The following is a 13,354-nucleotide window of genomic DNA, read 5'->3' on the forward strand; positions in this document are numbered from 1 at the left end:
CTCTATATATCTCCATTCCTTTTATCCCTCCATCTCTCCATCCATCTGTCCCTCTGTCTACTGCACAACTGGAGGAAACATGAGGATGAGAGGCGGCCAGTCCATCCCCGTATCCCTGCCTCCAACTATCAAGTCATCCAATGAGATGTATTAGTGTAGGAGATATTTTCTAAAGGTGATTAATCAGGGGGCAAAGGGTCCAAATGTTAACTATGTCCAGCTGTGTGTCTGTCGCTCTGTCCTCCAGCTCTCCGTCCCTCCATCTGTCTACCGATGTCTCGAGGACACGTCGAAGCAGGTGATCATCATGAGGTGGGCTTTGCAGAAGTTGACCCTGGTTTCCAGTTTGTCCGTCACAGTCTCCAGGGCTTCCAGATACTCCAGAGAGTCCACTTCGTAGGCCTGCTGCAGCTCAACTGGACAGACAGACAGAGAAAAACAACTAACACACCTTGCACAGACACTTTGGTTCTGAGTATATCAGTGATTTTAGTGATTAAGTCTGGTGATACTCTCCAGTTTTCATACTGACAACAAACATGTGATTAACTGTGTTAACCTGCATCTGGAAATGCTCCTCAGCAGACCTAAAAACTACACTGAGACTTTTTTGAAAATGAAATTATATAATGGTGACTCATTTTTAAAGATGGAATGAGATGGGATGGCAAGCTACAAACAGAAAAGTTGGAAATGACTGAAACCGACTAATGCTTTGTTGGTTTTGGTCTTTTCATTGGATTTGTTGGCAATAAGGAAAATTAAGAATACCACCAGATGTAAGCTTTTAAATCCTACTCAGACAGCAATTGGTTGTGATATAAATAATAGCTCATTGGTCATAGGTCACTGCCACAACACTCTTCAACAACTGACAAGAGAAAATATAGACATATGCTTGATAACTTGTGATACTGATTCTGTTTTTATTCTAATCTACTCATAAAATGAACTTCCTCAATAACACACTGGACACTGGATGTGTCAGAGTCCTGCTTACACTCAGAGGTCCACTTGTGTGGCTCCAGCATCAGGTGCTGTTTGGTTTGTTCCAGCTCCTTCTTCAGACACTGGTACTTGGCTCTGACTTCACTGATTCTCTGCTGACGGTGCTCCAGCAGACGGAGCTTGGCGCTGACACACACCACCTCCTGACACGCGGACAGGGGACAGACACACAGACATTTTATTTATTCACCTTTAGTTATCTGGAGGAGTGTGTCTTGAAACACGTGTGGCCCTCTGTCAGAAGCTGCCTGCTGAACGTTCACGCAGCTACACGCATTCACACCTCATCGACTCTCAGTGTGACGGCAGACGAGGACTTTCGGACGCTGAGCAGCTTCGCTGGAGCAGTCGGGGGTTAAGTGGCTTTCTTACGGCCGCTGCAGGGAAGATCTATATTTCATGGTTTTCTCTCTCACCGCTTTTCCCAAAGCTCACAATGCTCCCTCCCCTGAACACATAAAGGTTTAAGAGAAGAAACCCAGAAACCTGCACCGTGCATTAATTTGCATTTACATTAGAGTTTTGCTGTGCCACTCTTTATTCTGCTAAATCTTTGGAATTTATAATAATTTCTAAATATGCTTTGAAAGTGACACGGATGGAAATGCAGTGTAGATTTATTGGTGGGGGGGGGGGACTCACTATTCATATAGAACTTATTGCTAATGTTGAGTCATTCATTTTGTGAAAATCCTTACTGCTGAATTTTTAAAGCTCTCTTCCCTCCTTCAGATCCCTTAGCTTCCTGTATCTCTTTTCTTCTGCAGCTCCAGCCAACAGTGTCCAACAGAACACTTCTTGCTGTTTAATGTCTCCCACTATTATTGCTCATATCAGTTTCACTGACACCAAGTGCAATATGCCTCCTGCCCTCTGGGCCTCCTTTTCCGCTCTTTGGCTCTCCAGCTTCTTGAATTCTCTCCCCGCATCCATGTCACCACCACACAGGAGAGTCCCCTCACACACTTTCTCCTTTCTTTAACCCTTTCCTGCTTTCTCTGCTCCCTCTTTTCTGTTACACCCATTTTCCTGCCTTATCTTACTCTTTTCCCAGCTGTCCTGTATGTGAAAGTGTCTCCTTTCTCTCCCTCACCTTGCTCCCTCCTTTGTCCCTCCTCTTCTGCAGTCGCTCGACGTCATCTATCTCGTACACCTTGATCTCAAAGGCTTCTGTCGTTGCAGTCGCGCCCCTGATGTTCGAGGGAGCTGGGGGCCCAAGCGGACCATCAACCCAGCATGCACCTGGGCTGGAGGATGAGGAAGAAGAGGAAGTGATGGCCTGTTTAGACGAGCGGTGAGAAGGCGAGGATGAGGAAGAGTCCAAGGTCAGCGCTGGGATCAGACGACGACGCTGGAGACCTGAACGAACAAACCAGCGAAGATAATAAAAGAGTTTTAAGCAATTTCAGACAGAAACACATTCAATGCTACATACTGTAGCCTTTAAACTCTCCTATTCATTTATGTAGGAGCTAACACTGTCATACAGATACATGAAAAAAACAAGAAGTAGTTCTTCTTTAATTCCAAATGTACTCCATCCTTTCATTGTCTTTGTAGTCGATACCAGTAAAGGAATAGTTTGTGGATTTTGAAAATATGCTTATTGGCCTTCTTTCCGAGAGTTAGATGAGAAGATCGATACCACTCTTGTGTCTGTCAGTTCAATTTAAGGCTACTGCCAGTTAGCCTATCTTTATATTATGTAATGGTTGCCTGGTAACGTCACAGCATCAACAAACCAGCAGGAAGTCATTGTACCCGGCCAAGAAATAGTCTGGTACATAACCACCCGTGAAACAACAAACTGATGTTTGAGATGGGTGACAGAGGAAAGAGAGGGAGACGGATGAATCGCTGTAGAGAGGCAGAAAGGAAAGAACAAAAGGAAAGTACTGAGCGATTGAAAAAGCAGAGAGGGAACGAGCAACAGATAATAGAGTATGAAGCGAGATAAAAAGTTTCGACTCTGTTCATGAAGCCCATAGATAACAGCTGCAGGTCACTCTCTAATCTGCCCACTACGCTAGAATGAACACACACGCTAGTACGTGTGCACACGCTTTGCATAGAAATTGCCTGCCATGTCGACAGGAATGAGAGTCATCAGATTCACCAGGAACCCAGAGATAAGGTCCAGGAGCGAGAGAAAGTGGTGATTTTAATAAGGTTGCAGCTGTCTTTTGGTCTCAGTGTGGCACCGAGAGGTCAAGCAGAGACATTTGTACTTCATTACGTAGCAGGAAGCGGAAAATAAGTGGACGGAGACAGAACGCGGGTCTGCAGGGAGAGAGCTGGACGAATGAGGTTGAAAATGTGTGAGAGGAAGATGAAAAAAGACGCGCCGAGGAGGAGACGTGGAAGAAAAAACGAGAGAGAGAGCTGGTGAATCCGATCTAATGGAAATCAAGCACAAAGAGAGACTCAGCTGGAGATGTGATTAACATTTCAGTCGCTTCAGTCTGTGGCACATCTGCCCTTTCTTCCACTATTTATACTCTGTCTGCCTGAGCAGGGACTGGGTTGTTGTATCCATGTCGAACACGTGCAACAAACAGAGAAATCCTTTCTGCCTTTGTGTCTTCCTGTGACAGTCTGACAGCGAATGCTCTCTTTGAGGAACGGAATCGGTTGTGGTCAAAGGAAAATGAGAATAAATCCAGATGTTGTGCTGCGTGGCAGGAGGTGAGGCTGCACCTCAGTATGCATATGGATGGAGAGCGTTGCTCCGGTTTAAACACAATGGGAAGAGCTGCCTCTATCCAATTTGATTTTCTGCACATATCCTTCCTCATAGTTGGACAGTAATTTGATGGGGCCCATTAGCAGCCTCTCTGGGTGGAGTTCTGGTGAATATATATTCATTACAGCTCACACCAGCAGATTCCCTTTACCATTTCACAGATGGGTGGTCAGGGTCACCTTTCCTACCTGTCTCCTTCTGCAACCACAGCTTTCTTCACTTTGTCCTGACCTGATCACTGCTTTCTCACTGTGCTACTTCATAAAGGTCTATAATTTTCTTTCTATTAGTTCTATCTTCTATCTTCTGATCACATTTTGTCAAAGCTTTCACCTCTATGGATTTCAGAATGAAAGATTCATATTTTTAGGTGCCTTTCTGCTTTAAAATATTAGTCCTGAAAGAATGCAAAACACTAATGCATATTGAGAACAGGATAAAATGAACGATAATAGTAATTTTTGCATTTGGCATTGTGATTGTGTTCACTGATTCAGAAGTCTTTCTTGTTGCCATCTATGATCTAGTTCAGGTCATAAAGCAATACTTAGAAAACAGGTTTAAATGTGTAATCGCGACCTGTGTTGCTCCTGCTCTTCTTGCTGCTCTTGGAGCTCCGTCTGGAGGAGGTGGTGGCTGAGCTGTGCTCACTGAGGGAGTCCTGAGCGGAGGAGGTGCTTCCTGTGTTCTCGCTGCTGTCTCTCAGCATGCTCTCATAGCCACTGCTGCCTCCACTGTGGTAAAACAAGGCCGTCTTACCCATGGCCGGGGGGAGCTCGCCGCTCAGCACGCTGCTGTTAGAGGCAAAACGAGATCACAGTCAAAGGTAAAATTAAACCATCAGATGCTTTAAGCAGCACCAAAACTATGTTGTGGAAATGTAAAATGTGACATTTCTAAGTGAGCTTGTACCTGTTGTCGCTGGCATGGCCGCTGCTGCAGCGGTGTGGTTTTCTGGGGGCTGTGATCTTGCTGTAGGGGGAGGGCAGCGTTTGGACCACTGCTGTCCTCTCCTCCGCCATGCCACCTCCACCACCACCACCTCCTGTTCCAGCCCCCCCTCCACTAAGAATAGGAAAACAGGACAAAATAGGTTAAACCATGGACAGTTTCTGAATTTGTTTTAATGGCATTTTATCTTGCTATAACTGTTGACAAAGAGAGCAGAAGGCATCACATGCAGCAAAATTCCTGAATGAAAGTTGAACTGAGGGCTTTGAAGCTTGCACCTTAGACCATCAGGACCCCCCCAAACCATTTGTAAATGTTATGCCATGTCTGTAACTGATGATATTCTTACATAACCCAAATATGATGTTACTTGTACATCATTTACTGTCAGCTAATGAACTCAATTTAAGCAAAGACCACAATGATTCTGCACTTTTCTGCTCAATATTTGGAATGTGAAATAAAAATAAAGTAAAACCGACTCACCTTGCTCCTCCTACTCCTCTTTCCTCTCCTGGATCTGTGCCCCCTCCCTGGGCAAGACTCCTGGAACGGGAGCCTGCGCTTCCCTGGAGGAGCTCTGAGATTCGACCGTTGACGGCCCGCAGAGGCAGCTTAGCAGCCAGGCTTCCGCCTCGACTGCGACTCAAAGACTGGGTAGACCAGGATCCAGGGGAAGGTCCCTGCTGCTGCAGAGGGCCCTGGACTGAGCTCTGGGGCTGAGGAAACAGAACAATAGCTTAGGTGGGTGGAAGGAGAAACAGAGGCCGTGACGGCTTGAGTTTGTTGAGTAATTGTTAAGTATGTTCTGTGTTTCTTCTTGTGTAAAACTGACTTTTGTCTGATGAGCAGAGTCATGGAGTTTACAGGTGTTAAAAGCTTGTTTTTTTTTTACAGTGAAGAAATATTCCTTTCTACCTTTCCATTAGGAGGAAGGCTGGAGCTGCGGCTGGAGGCTTGGCCTAAAGACTTGGTGGAGAAGCTCAGAGTCTTGGTGCTGGAGGCAGACAGACTCCTGGCCTTGGGACTGCTGGTCATTAGCAGCTTACTGACCGCTGAGATCTTTGACTGGCTGCTGGTTTTGGCGGGCGACTGTGGAGCACTGCCTGGTCCGGGACCGGCACTGAAAGCGGGGCTGCTGCTGTTTCCAGTAGGTGAAGATACAGATCCAGCGCGGGTGAGACTGCGCCCAGTACGAGGCATGGTGCTGTCGCCCCTCACTCCTCCTCCTCCCCCTCTCAGGCTGCCACCCCTCTCCAGAGAGAAGCAGTCGTAGTGGTGGGAACCACCGTGGGAGCTGTGGACCCGACCCAGAGAGTTGGTTCTGTTTGCAAGCTGTTCCAACTTGGCGCTGAAAAGTCTACTGCTGTCTATGCTGGAGCCTCGTTGCCTGCTGACACCTGTGAGGCCGCATCCAGGTACTCCTGCATCATCTGCTGAGCTGCCCAGTAATGAGGCCACGTGGCTGGGTTGGTGGAGAGGGCTGGCTGCCCTGTTCCGCTGGTCGAGGCTGGATTTCCGCACTGGTGGCAGAGGTGGGATTCCCCCCTTCTTGTGGGAGAAAAAGCCCTGTTTTCCAGCGGATCCTCGGCGGTCAAGCGTGGCACGGGGACTGCAGGGAGTTGAAGTAGTGACGCCGAGGTTACGGTACTCGACTCCGCTGTCCAAGCCGTCGTGGCGGTTGAGGCGGTGCCAGCCGCGGGGAAGGCTGGCAGTGCGGTGGATATCTGGGCTGTAGATGCTAGTCAGGCCTTCTCCCTGGGCAACAACAGCCACCATCTCACAGCCATCCACCACTCTCTTGAAGGAATCTGGAGACGACACAAGCTCACCACCTGAGCTAGAGCTGCATTGATCCCCACCTGGTGATGGTAGAGCAGCAAATAAGAAAGAACGTGTGGTTAATTTAAGAATCCAGTTTATACTCGTATACTCGTAAATGCCAGGTGCAAAAAAAAACATTTCATAAAAGAGGCTTAGTTATGGAAGTGCAATTGACTAACTCTTGAAACTGGAGACAGTTTTTAAGTGTGTTTTGGAAAAGTGTGTTACTGGCATAAATAGTAGACTATTTTCATAAAGCACTTGGTCTGTTGTGGCGATTGGCCTGGACTGATGTTAGATTCCCAACCTGAATTATCGTCCCAGCCTAGCCCTGCTTACCATCCCTGCAGAGGCTCCGGTGGTCTCCAGCCCCACCTCCAGCCTGGCTCTTTGAATGCTCAACCTCCCTCTTCCCTGGCTTCACTTCACACACAAGCTCCCTGGACCTCCCCTCCTCCATGCCACGCTTCAACCAGGGGTCTTCAAAGCTCATTTCACTGGAAATAGAAGCTAAAAGCGGTGCATTAAATTTGCCTGGGTCTTTCATTAAGACGGTCTTGGTAGGTGACAAGAGGATGTTTGGTTCCTGTACAACCATTGGTTTGACAGCGACACATGGGTGCACGCTGATGGTGGTCTTGAAGGGAGAGAAGTTACCAGGTCCTGCCAGAATCTGGATGTTCGTTTTAGCCATGGAGGGAGGCAGTTTCCTCAGTCTGTCTTTAGTTGGAGTTCCCTTTTCACTCCCATTCTCTGACAGCACCACCTCTCCTTCCAGGCTCCCTCTTCTCGGGCTTTCGTAACCACCCAGCCCCTCCACTCCAAAGGAAAGGCTCTGGATGGGTTCAGGTTCAGCCAGGGCCTCCCCTTGCTGGCTCTGGGACTGACTGAAGCTGTGGAGAGACTGGTCAGCTTCACTGCCCACACTTAGGTCACTCATCCAGGAGGAGACAGGTGAACCACAGTTGGACATCACTGTGGCTAAGGCTTCACCTTCTATCCGCAGCTTGGCCATGGCCACCTACGACAGGACACAGCTCAGTCAGGTGTGGCATGAAATCCAAAAAACAGTCATTTACTGCTGATTCTGTAAAGCATTTTGTGAAAAGAAATATGCTTCACATGTGAATTTTAATCTTATCTTTAGAACACACTCTTAGTCACTCTAAATGCAAAGTAAGTCAGTCACACTAACCTCTGCCATGGCAACAACCTCTGTAACCCCTGAAGTTACTGCAGGACCTACAGGCATGTAAAAATCTTCCACAGCTCCATCCTCAGCAACACCGCTGATAATGCTGACAGCTTGCGAGCCCGAGGCGAGGGCGGCGACGGAGCAACGGTCACCGCTGAAGCTGATGATGCTTGTTGGACGACAGCTCAGGCCCTGAGTCTCCATGAGAGCCGTAGCATCAAGATTGTCCACACCTCCAGAAGCCACAGTGTAAACCAGTTCATCCTCCCCAAGCGAGAGGGGTCCGACTGTTCCGACAGATACTGCTGGTCCTGAGGCTGCAAGTGGAGAGTGTGAGAACCAAGTTACCAAATATGTTCATTTCCTGTTCTTGCTTAGTATGGTACATATTTGTCATCATGAATCTGAGGATTTCATATGATTCATATGACTTATTTTGCATCCCACCCCCCTTCCCTTGTGTAAAAATAGCAAGGTTTTACAGCATCTCACCATCCCTGTGCGTATCCAAGGGTATCGGCGGCACATCGTCGTCACAGAGTGTCTCAGCTGAGCCCAGGCTGGCAGACAGAGACGGGGTTGGCTCTCGGACTTGTGGGCTCATGCCCACCGGAGAGGTCCTGGACAGCAGGGACTCTGTGGAGGACCGGCCGCTGTCTGCAGCCAAACTGTCTGCAGAATCAGAAACAGACATTTGGCGTCGTAATTACTGTTATTTTCCAAGTGCAGAACACAAGAAAATTGGCATCACACCATGCCTTGTGAAGCTGTTGGTATAAAACAGCAATAACATTACCTGCAGGAGGGATTAACAGTTGAAGAACATGTAAGGATGCCCAGTAACAGACTGTTTATACATTATTGAGACTTAAGCTGTACCACTGTCTTACCATAGCATGTGTTACACAACAGGAAAACAAATGACAGAAACAGAAACTCTGTCAATTAAATAGAAATATTCTAGATTTACTGTGTATAGTGGATTTACTGAGGATATGAATACCCATTTCTACAGAGTGTGGCAAAGTCAGACTTACTAAGAGAAAAATAACACCGGAAAGGAAACAAAAAATGGACAAATAGTAATAATAATGATATAAATCATCATAAATATTAAATATCTATTTCAAGGTTTCATTACAAGCATAGTTCTAAAGCAGAAACACAGAAGGATGCGTACTGTCTGAGGTCAAAATGTCTATGGCTTGGCCGTCTTGAGCCAGAGTGTGTGAGGACAGAGGGGGCGTTGCTGGCATCACGCCCTTCTGGGTGTACACTTTACACCGCTGGGAGGGAGAGGACGGGGGCCTGAGGAAGAACACAAGGATCAAACACTATGGAGCTGGACTCTGGTGCTGCTGTCTTCTTACACATTTAGCGTGCATGCAACTCCTTCATTGCTGCTCATGGTTTGATTTGATGATTCAATAATAACAGAAGTATAAGCAATTATAAAACAAGTTTGTGTTCATATATTAAAGTCCAAATTTAGTTTTTATTAAAACAGAATGAAAATCAGCATTATTGCTAATGTGTATGCAAGTACCTTACCTGTAGTCTGAGGTTTTGGTCAGGCTGGCAATACCAAGTCGTGGTGATCCTAGTGGGCGTGCCTTCCCGTCAGCGTTGCTGCCCACATTCAGACTCTCACGACTGTTCAGAGAAACAATATATGAGGCATCTTGTCAGCTAAAGTCAAATACTTAGTGAATAGAATTCACAGTGGCACAAAGCACCACCTGTCCTCACCTGTCATTCAGGTGGGAGCTCTTGGCCCTGTGCAGGGGGTGAGAGGTGATGCTGCTACTTCCTGTAACGCTCCTGGTACTCGTAACTATGGTGGGAGCAGAACTCTGAGTCAGGCTGTGGATCATGGTCTGGGCCAGCTCCGCCTCCTCCACCACCTCCTTGATGTCCTGCAGCTGCTGGTCATTGGTCCTCCTCCTGGAGACTGCTGCCGCTGCTGAGGACAAAGAGGACTGCGCTTTACCTCCTACAGCACATGCAGAGCCTGGAGACAGAACAGCGTTTTCCACAAATGTCAAACGGGCCTTAATGCTGAGAACAATTGTCACACTGGTCGATGGGTGACTTCAAAGCCAGTTTTTGGTTGCAAAGTATTTCTAAAAGTAAAGGTGCTGGAACATCTATGTACAGTACAGTGTATATAACCAGTGACTGTGACCTGTTTTGCTTTCTGTATCCAACACAGCAGCAGAGGGTAGAGCAGGAGGAGCTGGGGCTGGGACAGCTGTAGATGGACATGGCTCTGGTTTAGCACCTTGTTTGCTCGCTGGAACCTCCTCAAAGGGGAACTTTGCCACCTGAACATAGAAACAGAGTGATTGATGAAAAAAACAAGGCTCCATTCTTTATATGAGAATACCTGAGTTTGATTTCACTGTTGACACAGGAAAAGCTTTCCACCTACGTCGCTGGTGGATGAGAATAATAACGACCACTTGAGCTGCTAACAGCATAAAAACCTGCGTTAGCGAAATGTAAATAACACAACAACGCCTTTTCAAATGGATGCCTTCAATTGTGTTACAAAACAACACAATTCAAAGCACATGGTTATTGAAAGGGACAGAAAATTGGCACTTCAAATAAGCTGTGAGAGCAAGCAAAAGGTTCTGCAGGTACATGCAGAACATTTTAAGCAGATATAGACAAAATCCTTTTTTCCATTTGAATAAATCAGCTTGTCAAACAACCTGCCAAACTCTCAATATGCCATCAAATGCAGATCGCATCACCCTAACAGAACAATTTGCCTTTCCTTTTAAATAATAACAACAGCAAAAGAAGGACAGAGGACTCTCATCACCTCCTCGCTGCCATCAATGCAGTCCAGTCTCTCCTGCAGCTCAGCAAAGGTGTTGCACTTCAGGCACTCAGCTCCTTCCTCTGGGACAGGAGCCAATGGCTGCCCAAGCAGTGACTGAGAGGGCTGCGGGAGGGGCTGAGATGGGCCACCGGGCTGGTCCTCTGGCTGCGACTGCACCTGTTGGAGCAGAAAATACAGAGACGTAAGACAATGTTCCTCCTCATCAAATGTTCTTCTCATTGCTGCTGCTTGTCTAGATTAAATATGTTTAAGTTACCTTGTTCTGGGCTCCAGCTGCCTGACTTTGCGTCTGCTGCTGCTCTGACGATTTACCTCGAAGCAAAGCTGGAATAATTGGTACAAATTCTGGTGGTCCCTCATTGTCCGTCAGCTCCCGATCTGACACCGAAGCCCCATTCGGGCCCACATAGATCACCGTGTCACATGACTGCTCGCTGCTCGAGTATTCGTCGGGATCACTGGACAGTCGCAGCAGCGGAAGGTCAGAGTCAGTGTCACCACGGGGATGGAAAGGTCGCAGGTGGGTCGGACGACGCATGCGACCCTCCTCACAGGAGCTCTCTCCTCCAGAGGAGCTGGAGGTGTATTGCTGAGGGGAGACAGACAGGGAAAGAGGAGGCGGAGTAGGGCGGTGAGAGAGAAAATATTCCGTTTTTAGATTTGCAGAGAGCGGTTTTTATCATTTTTTTTAGCCTTTAATTGGCAGTTCACACCAGAGAGAGACAGGAAAGATAGAGAAGAGAGAGATCCAGACAGATCCTGGACCAACATGCACTCTAGCCAAGTAACATAACAGATTTAAGATAAGAACTTTAATTGAATTATTCCTACTTCCACCACTGCATTTAAAATCTCATCACCTCATTTTTGCCAAGTTGGAGCTTTATTTTTAGAGCTCTGAAGCCTTCACCCCCTTTTCTCCATGTGAACAGTTTTGAAATAAGCATGAGAGGTGAGAGTGTATCAGTAGCACTACAGGCACACGTGATGGAAAGGGAGAGGAGGTGATAATATGCATGATGTTTGGAAATCAACTCAGCTCAAACAGTTGAAATAAAGTAATTTCAACTTGTTAGTTATGTAAAGCCAAGATTTTCACACGAACTCCAGAAATAAAACATGCAGTACAATGTCAAGATGATTACAGTATGAGCAGCATGTACGTATATGTTTCATTTGTCCATCTGTTTAATTTATCTTCCCAGTGACTGTTATTGTCTTTATCTTGGACTTGATGGAGCTAAAGTTTTATTTTCATGAGATGAAGAGAAATGATCTCCCAGCTGTGATGAAGCATCAAGGTTCGGTTCAAACTCACCACGGTGACTTTAGTTTTCTTCTTTTTCATGCGGAGGACGCGGGAAGCAATCTGGATGGTGGAAAGGGTTTCTGAGAAATCTCTGGGTGAGGCAGAGATGTGAGCAATCATGGTGGTCCGGCAGTTCATGTTGCCTAGCGACTCCCTTAGCAACATGGTCAGCTTGCTGTCCCTAGTAACACACACGTACACTGAGATGTGAGAACTACAGACATGTTGGAAATGCACACAGCCACTCCAAGCTGGTAGATTTTCAAACAGACGCCCAAACATTTCTGGCATTTGACAGAGGACTATTAACAGCTCATCTTGGTCGCAAGACCACTGGACATTTTTCTCAATTTACACTGGAAAACACTGGGCTAACATATTCATATAAATGAATGTAATTATTGATTATGTGTATTGATTGAGGCTGCTAAAAGATATGAAAGGTTGCTATTCAGGACTAAAGCTAACAAAGTCTTAAAAGAAGCACTCTGGATATTATGCAGTCTAATATTGGGAGACGATCTGTGTCCCAGAGAGATTATACTCACAGATGGGAGAGTAAAAGTAGGCTGTGTGTTTAAGAAAAGACTTCTCCTGGGTGGGCTATTGCAATCATTCATAGCCTTATGTGTGTATATGTGTGTGTGTGTGTGTGCTGAGGCCTGCAGGCTGACAGTGAGTAAAGCTCCTCTGTGGCCCAGTACCTCACGCTGCTGTCCCCCTTTTCTAAAAACACAGCCTGCAGGCATGTCTCACACACGTACGTATGTGTACATTCACATACGCAGACACTCACACGCAAGTATGTACATGCGCCTATCTTGACCTCCTCTTTCTCGTCGATGCTCGACTCCTCTCCGCCCGTTTGTTCTTTCTCTGTTTGCCGCCTCAGGCTTCAGCAAACCTCTTCTCTCTCCCTCAGTCCATCTCTAGCTGAGATTAATGTAGGTAAATTCATGACTCATGCAGTATTCATTTGCATGTTAATTCAAGTGCTTTCAGCCTGAGCTGCTTTTTTATTTTTTTTTACCAGGAAGGACGACTGTATGTAACATGCTGCTGATGCTCTATAGCCTATAGAGCCTATACTGAGTACAGCATCTAAATCACCTTTCTTATAAGGAACTAACATGAAGGAGCACACCTGAGGAAGCCACACTGTGAAACATGTCGTCCTTACTTATTTATAACTCAACTAATGAATGAAAACCATCTGGATTTTCCTATTAAGAACTGCAATTGTCAGACTGTGTATTAGAGTATAGAACAACTGACTGTGTCTCTGAAGTGTCTTGTATGACAGAGGCTCCGGATAGCACAGGAGTAAGAGCAGAAATGGGAAAATTTAGGGGGGCTTTGCCAGGAGAGAGAGACAGCAAACCAGATGGGTAGTGGTCCCCAATGAGAAAGGCTGATGTTTAGTGAATGTGGGAAGACTTGAGCATGTTGTGGCTGAAACGTAGATTTTGCAGA

General features: G+C 46.5%; 1 protein-coding gene across 1 annotated transcript in view; it reads right to left on the minus strand.

Annotated features, from left to right (window-relative positions):
- Positions 1–267: 267 nt before the first annotated feature.
- kif26ba (kinesin family member 26Ba) overlaps positions 268–13,354 on the minus strand; it is a 77,813-nt gene continuing 64,726 nt past the window's right edge. The window contains exons 12-28 of the mRNA XM_041937682.1: positions 11,891–12,062; positions 10,829–11,161; positions 10,552–10,728; positions 9,907–10,045; positions 9,471–9,732; positions 9,273–9,374; positions 8,902–9,029; positions 8,214–8,393; positions 7,722–8,032; positions 6,866–7,547; positions 5,621–6,564; positions 5,189–5,421; positions 4,664–4,816; positions 4,331–4,545; positions 2,102–2,367; positions 1,001–1,151; positions 268–416 (exon numbers count right to left, since the gene is read on the minus strand). Coding sequence (XP_041793616.1) covers positions 268–416; positions 1,001–1,151; positions 2,102–2,367; positions 4,331–4,545; positions 4,664–4,816; positions 5,189–5,421; positions 5,621–6,564; positions 6,866–7,547; positions 7,722–8,032; positions 8,214–8,393; positions 8,902–9,029; positions 9,273–9,374; positions 9,471–9,732; positions 9,907–10,045; positions 10,552–10,728; positions 10,829–11,161; positions 11,891–12,062 — 4,597 coding nt within the window. The remainder of the gene's footprint in view (positions 417–1,000; positions 1,152–2,101; positions 2,368–4,330; positions 4,546–4,663; positions 4,817–5,188; positions 5,422–5,620; positions 6,565–6,865; positions 7,548–7,721; positions 8,033–8,213; positions 8,394–8,901; positions 9,030–9,272; positions 9,375–9,470; positions 9,733–9,906; positions 10,046–10,551; positions 10,729–10,828; positions 11,162–11,890; positions 12,063–13,354) is intronic.

Source organism: Chelmon rostratus, chromosome 1 (genome assembly GCF_017976325.1).
Source record: "Chelmon rostratus isolate fCheRos1 chromosome 1, fCheRos1.pri, whole genome shotgun sequence".
NCBI lineage: Eukaryota > Metazoa > Chordata > Actinopteri > Chaetodontiformes > Chaetodontidae > Chelmon > Chelmon rostratus.